The sequence below is a fragment of the Salmo trutta genome, unplaced genomic scaffold, assembly GCF_901001165.1.
Source record: "Salmo trutta unplaced genomic scaffold, fSalTru1.1, whole genome shotgun sequence".
NCBI classification, from domain to species: Eukaryota; Metazoa; Chordata; class Actinopteri; order Salmoniformes; family Salmonidae; genus Salmo; species Salmo trutta.
In genome coordinates this window covers 1369857-1383990 of record NW_021822962.1, presented here as the reverse complement: position 1 = coordinate 1383990, position 14134 = coordinate 1369857, and the positions used below count along the sequence as shown (strand labels likewise).

General features: G+C 43.8%; 1 protein-coding gene across 1 annotated transcript in view; it reads left to right on the top strand.

Annotated features, from left to right (window-relative positions):
• LOC115187609 (protein naked cuticle homolog 2-like) overlaps nt 1–13344 on the top strand; it is a 76304-nt gene extending 62960 nt beyond the window's left edge. The window contains exons 5-10 of the mRNA XM_029746577.1: nt 1414–1553; nt 5336–5431; nt 5856–6009; nt 9605–9674; nt 9749–9867; nt 11590–13344. Coding sequence (XP_029602437.1) covers nt 1414–1553; nt 5336–5431; nt 5856–6009; nt 9605–9674; nt 9749–9867; nt 11590–12254 — 1244 coding nt within the window. The 3' untranslated portion in view covers nt 12255–13344. The remainder of the gene's footprint in view (nt 1–1413; nt 1554–5335; nt 5432–5855; nt 6010–9604; nt 9675–9748; nt 9868–11589) is intronic.
• Nucleotides 13345–14134: the final 790 nt, after the last annotated feature.

Sequence of the window (14134 nt, the reverse complement as noted above, 5' to 3'; positions counted from 1 at the left end):
CCCCAGGAAGACTAGCTGTCATCATGTCTGTTATGTCTCTGTGTTGTTGGGTTTAGGACCCCAGGAAGACTAGCTGTCATCATGTCTGTTATGTCTCTGTGTTGTTGGGTTTAAGACCCCAGGAAGACTAGCTGTCATCATGTCTGTTATGTCTCTGTGTTGTTGGGTTTAGGACCCCAGGAAGACTAGCTGTCATCATGTCTGTTATGTCTCTGTGTTGTTGGGTTTAGGACCCCAGGAAGTTTAGCTGTCATCATGTCTGTTACGTCTCTGTCTTAGAACCCCAGGAAGACTAGCTGTCATCATGTCTGTTATGTCTCTGTGTTGTTGGGTTTAGGACCCCAGGAAGACTAGCTGTCATCATGTCTGTTACGTCTCTGTGTTGTTGGGTTTAGAACCCCAGGAAGACTAGCTGTCATCATGTCTGTTATGTCTCTGTGTTGTTGGGTTTAGAACCCCAGGAAGACTAGCTGTCATCATGTCTGTTATGTCTCTGTGTTGTTGGGTTTAGAACCCCAGGAAGACTAGCTGTCATCATGTCTGTTATGTCTGTGTTGTTGGGTTTAGAACCCCAGGAAGACTAGCTGTCATCATGTCTGTTACGTCTCTGTGTTGTTGGCTTTAGGACCCCAGGAAAACTAGCTGTCATCATGTCTGTTACGTCTCTGTGTTGTTGGGTTTAGGACCCCAGGAAGACTAGCTGTCATCATGTCTGTTACGTCTCTGTGTTGTTGGGTTTAGAACCCCAGGAAGACTAGCTGTCATCATGTCTGTTATGTCTCTGTGTTGTTGGGTTTAGGACCCCAGGAAGACTAGCTGTCATCATGTCTGTTATGTCTCTGTGTTGTTGGGTTTAGAACCCCAGGAAGACTAGCTGTCATCATGTCTGTTATGTCTCTGTGTTGTTGGGTTTAGAACCCCAGGAAGACTAGCTGTCATCATGTCTGTTATGTCTCTGTGTTGTTGGGTTTAGGACCCCAGGAAGACTAGCTGTCATCATGTCTGTTATGTCTCTGTGTTGTTGGGTTTAGAACCCCAGGAAGAGTAGCTGTCATCATGTCTGTTATGTCTCTGTGTTGTTGGGTTTAAGACCCCAGGAAGACTAGCTGTCATCATGTCTGTTATGTCTCTGCGTTGTTGGGTTTAGGACCCCAGGAAGACTAGCTGTCATCATGTCTGTTATGTCTCTGTGTTGTTGTGTTTAGGACCCCAGGAAGACTAGCTGTCATCATGTCTGTTATGTCTCTGTGTTGTTGGGTTTAGAACCCCAGGAAGACTAGCTGTCATCATGTCTGTTATGTCTCTGTGTTGTTGGGTTTAGAACCCCAGGAAGACTAGCTGTCGTCATGGCGTCAGCTAATGGGGATCTGAATGAAGATGAAGATAAAGGTGTGTGTTGTTGTGTTGTTCCAGTGGTTCTACCTCCAGAGAAGGCTGCTGAGGGCTGTGACAGTTACCTGCAGTACCCCCACACAGACCCAGGGCCAGACAGGCAGCTACTGAGAGGAGGGGACGCAGGCAAAGCCTCTGGGAAGAAACGCGTCAGCCTGGATGTAAGTTAGACTAGTCTTTTTTACATCTTCCTCTGGATCTTATATGTTGAATGTAGTGTACACTACATGCTATGGATCTTATATGTTGAATGTAGAGCACACTACATGCTATGGATCTTATATGTTGAATGTAGTGTACACTACATGCTACGGATCTTATATGTTGAATTTAGAGTACACTACATGCTACGGATTTTATATGTTGAATGTAGTGTGCACTACATGCTACGGATCTTATATGTTGAATGTAGTGTACACTACATGCTACGGATCTTATATGTTGAATGTAGTGTACACTACATGCTACGGATCTTATATGTTGAATGTGGTGTGCACTACATGCTACGGATCTTATATGTTTATTGTAGTGTACACTACATGCTATGGATCTTATATGTTGAATGTAGTGTACACTACATGCTACGGATCTTATATGTTGAATGTAGAGTACACTACATGCTACGGATCTTATATGTTTATTGTAGTGTACACTACATGCTACGGATCTTATATGTTGAATGTAGTGTACACTACATGCTACGGATCTTATATGTTGAATGTAGTGTACACTACATGCTACGGATCTTATATGTTGAATGTAGTGTACACTACATGCTACGGATCTTATATGTTGAATGTCGTGTACACTACATGCTACGGATCTTATATGTTGATTGTAGTGTACACTACATGATATGGATCTTATATGTTGAATGTCGTGTACACTACATGCTACGGATCTTATATGTTGAATGTAGAGTACACTACATGCTACGGATCTTATATGTTTATTGTAGTGTACACTACATGCTACGGATCTTATATGTTGAATGTAGTGTACACTACATGCTACGGATCTTATATGTTGAATGTAGTGTACACTACATGCTACGGATCTTATATGTTGAATGTCGTGTACACTACATGCTACGGATCTTATATGTTGATTGTAGTGTACACTACATGATATGGATCTTATATGTTGAATGTCGTGTACACTACATGCTACGGATCTTATATGTTGAATGTAGAGTACACTACATGCTACGGATCTTATATGTTTATTGTAGTGTACACTACATGCTAAGGATCTTATATGTTGAATGTACAGTACACTACATGCTACGGATCTTATATGTTGAATGAAGTGTACACTACATGCTACGGATCTTATATGTTTATTGTAGTGTACACTACATGCTACGGATCTTATATGTTGAATGTAGAGCACACTACATGCTATGGATCTTATATGTTGAATGTAGTGTACACTACATGCTACGGATCTTATATGTTGAATGTAGTGTACACTACATGATATGGATCTTATATGTTGAATGAAGTGTACACTACAGGCTAGATGAAGTGTACACTACAGGCTAGATGTAGTGTACACTACAGGCTAGATGTAGTGTACACTACATTCTCTCTCTCTCTCTTTCTGTCAGCTAGCTCCCTCTCTATGCCTGCAGCACAGCCTCTCTGCAAGGCCTGCTGCTCCGAACGTTTATTTTTACAATTACAGTCATGTTACCAGATACCTCTGAATCAAAGTTACTTCCAGAAAAGCTGTAACTGAGAATTGTGGTTAACGTCTTTTTCCTGGACCAGGAAGAAAGACATGATGTTATATTGGGGTGGTAGGGCATTCCTCCTCCCCCTTTCCCCTTCCCTCTCTTCTCCTTTTCTCCCTCTCTTCTCCAACTGCAGGTCGTCACGGCAGTTAAAGGCCTTTTGCTGAATGTGATTCTTTTACTGGTTTATATTCCTGCTTTGAAAAGCAGCCAGCAGGGGAGGGTGAGTGACTGTGGAAAAGCAGTCAGTAGCGGAGAGTGAGTGACTGTGGAAAAGCAGTCAGTAGTGGAGAGTGAGTGACTGTGGAAAAGCAGTCAGTAGTGGAGAGTGAGTGACTGTGGAAAAGCAGTCAGTAGTGGAGAGTGAGTGACTGTGGAAAAGCAGTCAGTAGTGGAGAGTGAGTGACTGTGGAAAAGCAGTCAGTAGTGGAGAGTGAGTGACTGTGGAAAAAGCAGTCAGTAGTGGAGGGTGAGTGACTGTGGAAAAGCAGTCAGTAATGGAGAGTGAGTGACTGTGGAAAAGCAGTCAGTAGTGGAGGGTGAGTGACTGTGGAAAAGCAGTCAGTAGTGGAGAGTGAGTGACTGTGGAAAAGCAGTCAGTAGTGGAGAGTGAGTGACTGTGGAAAAGCAGTCAGTAGTGGAGAGTGAGTGACTGTGGAAAAGCAGTCAGTAGTGGAGGGTGAGTGACTGTGGAAAAGCAGTCAGTAATGGAGAGTGAGTGACTGTGGAAAAGCAGTCAGTAGTGGAGAGTGAGTGACTGTGGAAAAGCAGCCAGTCAGTAGTGGAGAGTGAGTGACTGTGGAAAAGCAGTCAGTAGTGGAGGGTGAGTGACTGTGGAAAAGCAGTCAGTAGTGGAGGGTGAGTGACTGTGGAAAAGCAGTCAGTAGTGGAGGGTGAGTGACTGTGGAAAAGCAGTCAGTAGTGGAGAGTGAGTGACTGTGGAAAAGCAGTCAGTAGTGGAGAGTGAGTGACTGTGGAAAAGCAGTCAGTAATGGAGAGTGAGTGACTGTGGAAAAGCAGTCAGTAGTGGAGGGTGAGTGACTGTGGAAAAGCAGTCAGTAGTGGAGAGTGAGTGACTGTGGAAAAGCAGTCAGTAGTGGAGAGTGAGTGACTGTGGAAAAGCAGTCAGTAGTGGAGAGTGAGTGACTGTGGAAAAGCAGTCAGTAGTGGAGGGTGAGTGACTGTGGAAAAGCAGTCAGTAATGGAGAGTGAGTGACTGTGGAAAAGCAGTCAGTAGTGGAGAGTGAGTGACTGTGGAAAAGCAGCCAGTCAGTAGTGGAGAGTGAGTGACTGTGGAAAAGCAGTCAGTAGTGGAGGGTGAGTGACTGTGGAAAAGCAGTCAGTAGTGGAGGGTGAGTGACTGTGGAAAAGCAGTCAGTAGTGGAGGGTGAGTGACTGTGGAAAAGCAGTCAGTAGTGGAGAGTGAGTGACTGTGGAAAAGCAGTCAGTAGTGGAGAGTGAGTGACTGTGGAAAAGCAGTCAGTAGTGGAGAGTGAGTGACTGTGGAAAAGCAGTCAGTAGTGGAGGGTGAGTGACTGTGGAAAAGCAGTCAGTAGTGGAGAGTGAGTGACTGTGGAAAAGTAGTCAGTAGTGGAGAGTGAGTGACTGTGGAAAAGCAGCCAGTAGTGGAGAGTGAGTGGCTGTGGAAAAGCAGTCAGTAGTGGAGAGTGAGTGACTGTGGAAAAGCAGTCAGTAGTGGAGAGTGAGTGACTATGGAAAAGCAGCCAGTCAGTAGTGGAGAGTGAGTGACTGTGGAAAAGCAGCCAGTAGTGGAGAGTGAGTGACTGTGGAAAAGCAGTCAGTAGTGGAGAGTGAGTGACTGTGGAAAAGCAGTCAGTAGTGGAGAGTGAGTGACTGTGGAAAAGCAGTCAGTAGTGGAGTGTGACTGTGTGGAGAGAATAAATGCTGCAGTAGGAAAGGAAAGGTTTGACTCTGCTGCCCTCTGCTGGTTGTCAAAGTCACTGTGTTTGTGTTTCTAGGCAAAGATTATCACCTAGGATTTGTCCCAAATGGCACCCTATTCCCTATATAGTGCACAAATTTTGACCAGGGCCCATAGGGGTGTATTTTTGTTATTAAGTAAGTAAGCCTTGTCCCAGCCAGAACGACCTTGTAGCGTGAGGCAGTCTGATGTACAAATACACTTCCTGGACAGGATGCTGTCTTTGTCATTAACAAGGAGTATTCCTTGTGTCTCCATGCCGACAGGACCTAGAGTGTGATGTATCCGTGGAGGAAGATAATCATCAGGAATGGATCTTCACCCTCTATGATTTTGACAACAGTGGCAAAGTTACTAAAGAGGTAAGGCTTCCTTTTATTTATTCAACCCTTATTTTACCAGGTAAATTGACTGAGAACACATTCTCATTTACAGCAACCACCTGGGGAATAGTTAAGGAGGGGATGAATGAGCCAATTGGCAGCTGGGGATGATTAGGCCATGATGGTATGAGGGCCAGATTGGGAATTTAGCCAGGACACCGGGGTTAACACCATATGTCTATGTCTGCATCCCAAATAGCACCCTCTTCCCGACATAGTGCACTACTTTTGACTACAGCCCTATAGATCCTGGTCAAAGTTAGTGCCCTATATAAGGAACAGTGGAGCCTTTATCTTTGTTCTTACTGAGAAGATTATATTGTGTTATAACATGTGTAATAATAAGCTGTGTTTGTCCACTCCTCCTCCTCCTCCTCCTCCTCCTCCTCCTCCTCCTCCCCAGGACATGTCCAGTCTGATGCACACCATCTATGATGTGGTGGATGCCTCGGTCAATCACTCGTCCTGCCACAGTAAGAGGAAGACCCTACGGGTCAAACTGACTGTCACACCAGAGCGCAGTCCTCGCAGGAGAGACCACATCTCCACTGGACCAGGTAAGAGACATGGAGGGAGGGATATATATATATATTGAGAGAGCGAGAGAGAACCTGACACCCTCAGCACACAGGGGGACAAACGCCTACCTGGAGGTGACAGCATTCCCTCCCCCATGTGCCCCCCAAGGCACAACTACGACAACATAACCAATAAAAACATGTCACAACTCCTGCAGCTCTGTCGCACGCTGGGCATGTATATAATCAATGGTAGGCTTCGAGGGGACTCCTACGGTAGGTACACCTATAGCTCATCTCTTGGCAGTAGTACTGTAGACTACTTTATCACTGACCTCAACCCACATTCTCCCAGAGCGTTCAGTCAGCCCACTGACACCACTATCAGATCACAGCAAAATCACAGTCTACTTGAACAGAGCAATACTCAAATCATGAAGCATCAAAACCAAAGGAACTGAATAATATTAAGAAATGCTATAGATGGAAGGAAAGTAGTGTGGAAACCTAACCAAAAAACAATTAGGCAACAACAAATTCACTCCCTTTTCGACAATTTCCTGCACAAAACATTTCACTGTAATAGTGAAGGTGTAAACTCGGCAGTAGAAAACCTAAACAGTATATTTTTCCTCTCAGCTTCCCTATCAAATCTCAAAATTTCAAACAGAAAACCAAAGAAAATGAACAACAATGACAAATGGTTTAATGAAAAATGCAAAAACCTAAGAAAGAACTTGAGAAACCTATCCAACCAAAAACATAGAGACCCAGAAAACCTGAGCCTACGACTTCACTATGGTTAATCACTAAAACAATACAGAAATACACTACGGAAAAAGAAGGAACAGCACGTCAGAAATCAGCTCAATGTAATTGAAGAATCAATAGACCGAACCACTTCTGGGAAAATTGGAAAACACTAAACAAACAACAACACAAAGAATTATCTATCCTAAGTGGAGATGTGTGGGTAAACCACTTTTCCAATCTTTTTGGCCATATAACAAAGAACAAACAGCAAAAACATATACATGATCAAATACAAATGTTAGAATCAACTATTAAATACTACCAGAACCCACTGGATTCTCCACTACAGGACAAAACCCTCCAACCCAAAAAGGCCTGTGGTGTTGACAGTATCCTAAATGAAATGATACAATATACAGACCAGAAATGCCAATACTTAAAGTCTTTAACATCATCCTTAGCTCTGGCATCTTCCCCAATATTTCGAACAAAGGAGTGATCACCCCAATCCACAAAAGTGGAGACAAATTTGACCCCAATATTTACCATGGGATTTGCATCAACAGCAACCTTGGGAAAATCCTCTGTATTATCATTAACAGCAAACTCGTACATTTCCTAAGTGAAAACATTGTACTGAGCAAATGTCAAATTTGATTTTTACCAAATTACCGTACGACAGACCACGTATTCACCCTGCACACCCTAATTGACAAACAAACAAACCAAAACAAAGGCAAAGGCAAAGTCTTCTCATGTTTTGTTGACTTCAAAAAAGCTTTTGACTCAATTTTGCATGAGGGTCTGCTATACAAATTGATGGAAAGTGGTGGTGGGTGGAAAAACATACAACATTATAAAATCATCAACATCAAATCCATGTACACAAACAACACGTCTGTGGTTAAAATTGGCAAAAAACACATATTTTTTTCCACAGGGCTGTGGGGTGAGACAGGGATGCAGCTTAAGCCCCACCCTCTTCAACATACATATCAACGAATTGGCGAGGGCACTAGATCACTCTGCAGCACCCGGCCTCACCCTACTTGAATCTGAAGTCAAATGTCTACTGTTTGCTAATGATCTGGTGCTTCTATCCCCAACCAAGGAGGGCCTACAGCTGCACCTAGATCTTCTGCACAGATTCTGTCAGACCTGGGCCCTGACAGTAAATCTCAGTAAGACAAAAATAATGGTGTTCCAAAAAAGGTCCAGCTGCCAGGACCACAAATACAAATTCCATCTAGACACCGTTGCCCTAGAGCACACAAAAAACTATACATACCTTGGCCTAAACATCAGCACCACGGGTAACTTCCACAAAGCTGTGAACGGCCTGAGAGACAAGGCAAGAAGGGCCTTCTATGCCATCAAAAGGAACATAACATTTGACATACCAATTAGGATCTGGCTAAAAATACTTGAATCAGTTATAGAACCCGTTGCCCTTTATGGTTGTGAGGTCTGGGGTCTGCTCACCAACCAAGAATTCACAAAATGGGACAAACACCAAATTGAGACTCTGCATGCAGAATTCTGCTAAAATATCCTCTGTGTACAACGTAAAACACCAAATAATGCATGCAGAGCAGAATTAGGCCAATACCAGCTAATTATCAAAATCCAGAAAAGAGACGTTTAAATTCTACAACCACCTAAAAGGAAGCGATTCCCAAACCTTCCATAACAAAGCCATCACCTACAGAGAGATGAACCTGGAGAAGAGTTCCCTAAGCAAGCTGGTCCTGGGGCTCTGTTCACAAACACAAACACACCCCACAGAGCCCCAGGACAGCAACACAATTAGACCCAACCAAATCATGAGAAAACAAAAAGATAATTGCTTGACACATTGGAAAAAATTAACAAAAAACCGGAGCAAACTAGAATGCTATTTGGCCCTAAATAGAGAGTACACAGTGGCAGAATACCTGACCACTGTGACTGACCCAAACTTAAAGAAAGCTTTGACTATGTACAGACTCAGTGAGTATAGCCTTGCTATTGAGAAAGGCCACCGTAGGCAGACCTAGCCCTCAAGAGAAGACAGGCTATGTGCACACTGCCCACAAAATGAGGTGGAAACTGAGCTGCACTTCCCAACCTCCTGCCAAATGTAGGACCATATTAGAGACACAAATTTCCCTCAGATTACACAGACCCACAAACAATTTGAAAACAAAACCCAATTTTGATAAACTCCCATATCTACTGGGTGAAATACCACAGTGTGCCATCACAGCAGCAAGATTTGTGACCTGTTGCCACAAGAAAAGGTCAACCAGTGAAGAACAAACACCATTGTAAATACAACCCATATTTATGTTTATTTATTTCCCTTTTGTACTTTAACTATTTGCACATAATATGACATTTGAAATGTCTTTATTCTTTTGGAACTTAATTTTTGTTGTTTATTTCACTTTTTTGATTATCTTCTTCACTTGCTTTGGCAATGTTAACATATGTTTCCCATGCCAATAAAGCCCTTAAATAGAATTGATTTGAATTGAGAGAGAGAGAGAGAGAGAGAGAGAGAGAGAGAGAGAGAGAGACACAGACAGACACAGAGAGACACAGACAGACACAGAGAGACACAGAGAGACACAGAGAGACACAGACAGACACAGAGAGACACAGAGAGACACAGAGAGACACAGAGAGACACAGAGAGACACAGAGAGATACAGAGACACAGAGAGACACAGAGAGACACAGAGAGACACAGAGAGACACAGAGAGATATGAAGATCTATGTTAACTTTATCATGGCTGTATTCTGTCTCTCTCTATGGGATGTAGCTAGTTGTTTGTACAGGGCTGTTTATGTTGTAGTTGTTTATGTAGTTTATGTTTATATGTTGTTGTCTCTCATCAGACCGGGAGACGGGACGCCTTCACCAGGAGGAGGGACGATCAGCAGACAGACGGCTTTCTTCTCACATCAGGTCAGCACACACACACGCACACACGCACACACACACAACACACACCCTAACAGACGTCTGTCCTCCTACACCAGGCCAGCCCACCCAGGTCAGAGCAGTGAGGGACAGCATTACTGTGTGGATGAGAACACTGAGAGGAGGAATCACTATCTGGACCTAGCTGGTATAGAGAACTACACCTCCAGGTTTGAAGGTTGGTACCACTCAGCTTATCTCTCTCCCTGTACAAACAATTACAACGTGTTGGAGCCAGATAGCCAATTAAACTTCAAGAGAATAAAGTGGCCTTGTAGTGAACTTGTCTATTATACAACATACACTGCCTTCAGAGAGGATTCACTCCCCTTGACTTTTTCCACATTTTGTTGAGTTGGATTAAAATAGATTTAATTGTCATTTTTTTGTCAACGATTTACAGAAAATTCTCTGTATATCAAAGTGGAAGAAACATTTTAACATTTGTACAAAATCAAAAAAAAACATGAAAAAAAAATAAGACAAATATATCTTGATTAGATATGTATTCAACTCCCTGAGCTGTGAGTCTTTCTGGGTAAGTCTTTCTGGGTAGATTTCTACACCTGGATTGAGCAACATTTGTCCATTATTCTTTTCAAAATTCTCCAAGCTCTGTCAAATTGGTTGTTGATCATTTCCAGACAACCATTTGCAGGTCTTGCCATAGATTTTCAAGCAGTCCAAACTGATTTTCAAACAGTCCAAGTCCAAACTGTAAGTCTGCCACTAAGGAACATTCACTGTCTTCTTGGTAAACAATTCCAGTGTAGATTTGACCTTGTGTTTTAGGTTATTGTACTGCTGAAAGGTGAATTCATCTCCCAGTGTCTGGTGGAAAGTAGACTGAACCAGGTTTTTCTCTAGGATTTCGCCTGTGCTTAGCTCCACTTCGTTTTCTTTTTTTATCCTGAAAAACTCCCCAGTCCTTAACGATTACAATCATACCCATAACATGATGCAGCCACCACTATGCTGGAAAATATGGAAAGTGATACTCAGTAATGTGTTGGATTGGATTTGCCCCAAACATAACACTTTGTATTCAGGACAAAAAGTTAATTGCTTTGCCACATTTTTTTGCAGTTTTACTTTAGTGCCTTGTTGCAAACAGAATGCATGTTCTGGAATATTTTTATACTCTACAGTCTTCCTTCTTTTCACTCTGTCATTTAGATTAGTATTGTGGAGTAACTACAATGTTCTTGATCCATCCTCAGTTACCTCCTATCACAGCCATTAAAACTCTGTAACTGTTTTAAAATCAGAATTGGCCTCATGGTAAAATCCCTGAGCGGTTTCCTTCCTCTCAGGCAACTGAGTTAGGAAGGACGCCTGTATCTTTATAGTGACTGGGTGTATTCATACACCATCCAAAGTGTAATTAATAACTTCACCATGCTCAAAGGGACATACAATGTCATCTTTTTTTATTTTTACCCATCTACCAATAGGTGCAAAATCTCCCTGGTCTTTGTGGTTGAAGCTGTGTTTGAAATTCACTGCTTGACTGAGGGACCTTACAGATAAGTGTACAGTATGTGTGGGGTACAGAGATGAGGTAGTCATTAAAACATAATGTTAAACGCTATTATTGCACACAGAGTAAGTCCATACAACTTATTATGGGATTCTCTCTCTTTCTCTCTCTCTCTGTGTCATCTCTCTCTCTCTCTCTCTCTCTCTCTGTGATATCCCTGTCTCTCACTCTCTGTAATCTCTCTCTCTCTCTCTCTCTCTCTCTCTCTCACTCTCTGTATTCTCTCTCTCTCTCTCTCTCTCTCTGTGATCTCTCTCTCTCACTCTCTGTACTCTCTCTCCGTCTATCTCTCTTTTTCGCTCGGTCTTTCTATCTCTCTCTTTTTTCTCTCTCTATTCTCTCTCTCTCTCCCTCCTCCAGGATCCACCCCTCCCCCGCCCCCCCAGGAGACCCATGTGCGGACCTCCCAGTCCCAGAACCGCTCCCGTTCCCAGGAGCCCGAGGCTCACGCCGCCCACCAGCGCCGCTCGCAGGTCATCGGTGAGAACTACACCCCTCTAGAAGCCCGGGGTCGTGGCGCGTCACACTTCCTCAAGTCCCCCAAAGGAACATCTAAAGGAGCCGGCGTTGGAGGGACCAATGGGGGAATTGAAAGGGTCAAGTCCAGTAAATACCATGCTGGGGGGCATTACCCTCCTCAGCCTCCTCCTCTCCAGACCCTGCTGCATACAGGGAACTCCTCATCTGGGGGTCACGGAGGTCAGGATGTGTACCACCTCCCCTCCTCCAGCCACCACCAGCACCCTCTGCAGCACAGCCACAGCAAACGGCTCCGGGCCAAAGCCAGGGAGGGTCAGGGCCTGTCCCCGTCCAAAACGCCCCTGTCACCTCACTCCAATCCCCAGCAGCAGCAGCAGGCTCCCCCGCCTCCCCCTTGTCTTGAGAGGGAGAAGGAGAGGGAGCAGGGGTCTGGGCTGCACGGCAGCCCTGGGTCCTTTGTGTTGCCTCTGGTGCAGCGTCACGAGCACCGCCACCACCACGAACACCACCATCACCACCACTACCACCACCACCACCAGACATGACCCAATAGGAGCCCAGTCACAGTAACAGTCAGAGACTGAGAGACCTTTAAAGGACCGACTGACCACACCCGTCTGTCTGAAGAAGGACTCAACCTCCTCACCCAATGGGAATGTCTCCGCTTCTGTCCTGAGGCTGCCCAATCTGAGATGGCACACTATTCCCTATATAGTGCACTACTTTTGACCAGAGCCCTATTGGTTAGCCCTAACTCTAACCCTGTAGACGTTTGCCAAATGTAGTGCACTATATAACAAGGTGCCATTCAGACAGCCCAGAATCTGAACCCTCCTCCATTTTGTGCTAGGCAGGCTGCCAGAGCCAGACAGTTTCCCTGAGATATCCTGGGATCAGACACACTGATGGAAACTGGAGTGTGGCTCACTTGACTGCTGTGGGTATTCGATTGTAAAGGGTTGCTGAAGACACGGTGGTGCAGTTTTGTAAGACGTTTTCTATGGCACAGTTCTGAATCTGAATCAAATGAGTTTAAACGTCCTGCTGGACTAAGCTACTCCTCTCTACACATGGACCTTCACAAAGGGAGAACAGATACAGTACAGCTCTATGTGGACAGAGGTCATCAAAAGTGACATCATTTCCTCCTTGGTGTTGACCCATAGATTTGCTTGTTCCCAGAAGCTAAGTACTGTCTCCTTCGTCCCAAATGGTACACTATTCCATTTTATAGTGTACTACCTTTGACCAGGGCTCATAGGGCTCTAGTCTAAAGTAGTGCAGTATTTAGGGAATAGCGTCAGAGTGGGTTGTGTGTGTTGTGTGTAGGAGAGCTTTCCTCCCAACGGTGAATCTCAGGTGTTAGGTGCTGCTCCTCCTGTTCTCTCTACTACTTCCTCATTGGAACCTGGATCCCTGCTGTTGGGCTTCCACAACCAGACGAACAATATCAAATCACCACTGAGTTTAATGCAACAAAATATCGAGCTATATAAGCATTCACATCTATATATGTATACACCTTTTACTGTATAATTCTACTGTATTTATATGCATGTTATTTCATCACGAATTATAATAATGCATATATGTCTTTGTCGTTGATGTATTTTAATAAACATTATATATACTGAATATTCATATTGTTATGTTTCCTAGCCCTGTTATGTCCAAGAAGGCTTAATGGTTGTTTGTACGTCAAAGGATGGTGCTCTACTGCCACAGTGTGGTTAGAGATAGCAGAATACAATGTCCAGGGGATGGAGAAGGCCACGACAGGACTCCTGTTGCTGCCAGGAGGGATAGTTCATTCTGGAACTGTCTGCTTTGGGACTGTTTGTCAATGAAAAACGTGTTACAAATCGAATGTATAATCTATATATCCGATCCGTACAACGGCAGATAGCAAAACTAGTGACAGCATTTCATTTAGGAGGGATTGATATGAGCAATCTGGGATTTTTTTACATACATTTTTAGATTGTTTAATTTAATTATATATAGGTTCTTGAAAAATATAACTTATAAATGCCTCATACAATTTATACATATCTCATGAGCTGTCTTACCCCAGAACCCAAAATATAAGCCTGTTAAGGCAAGGTCTGCCGCCTATATTTCCGTGGTCAATATTGGCAACCCATTTGGAATTCCCTCTCCTTTGTAGGCGTATTGTCTCTCTGTATTCTTAAGTGATTCAGAGATTAGCGCATAGATGAACGGTCTATGAGATAATGTTGTGTTTCATACCACGACATTTACGACATTGTAATTACCGAGTAGCGCAACTCCCGGGTGCGCTACACTCTTTGAGCTCTGGCCATCAAGGATTTGTGCGGGAGCCAAATAAGATCCCGGGCTGTGACAAACAATGGTAGCAATGAAAAGCGAGGGGAGGGTTGGCTAAATGCAAATATCCACTTTG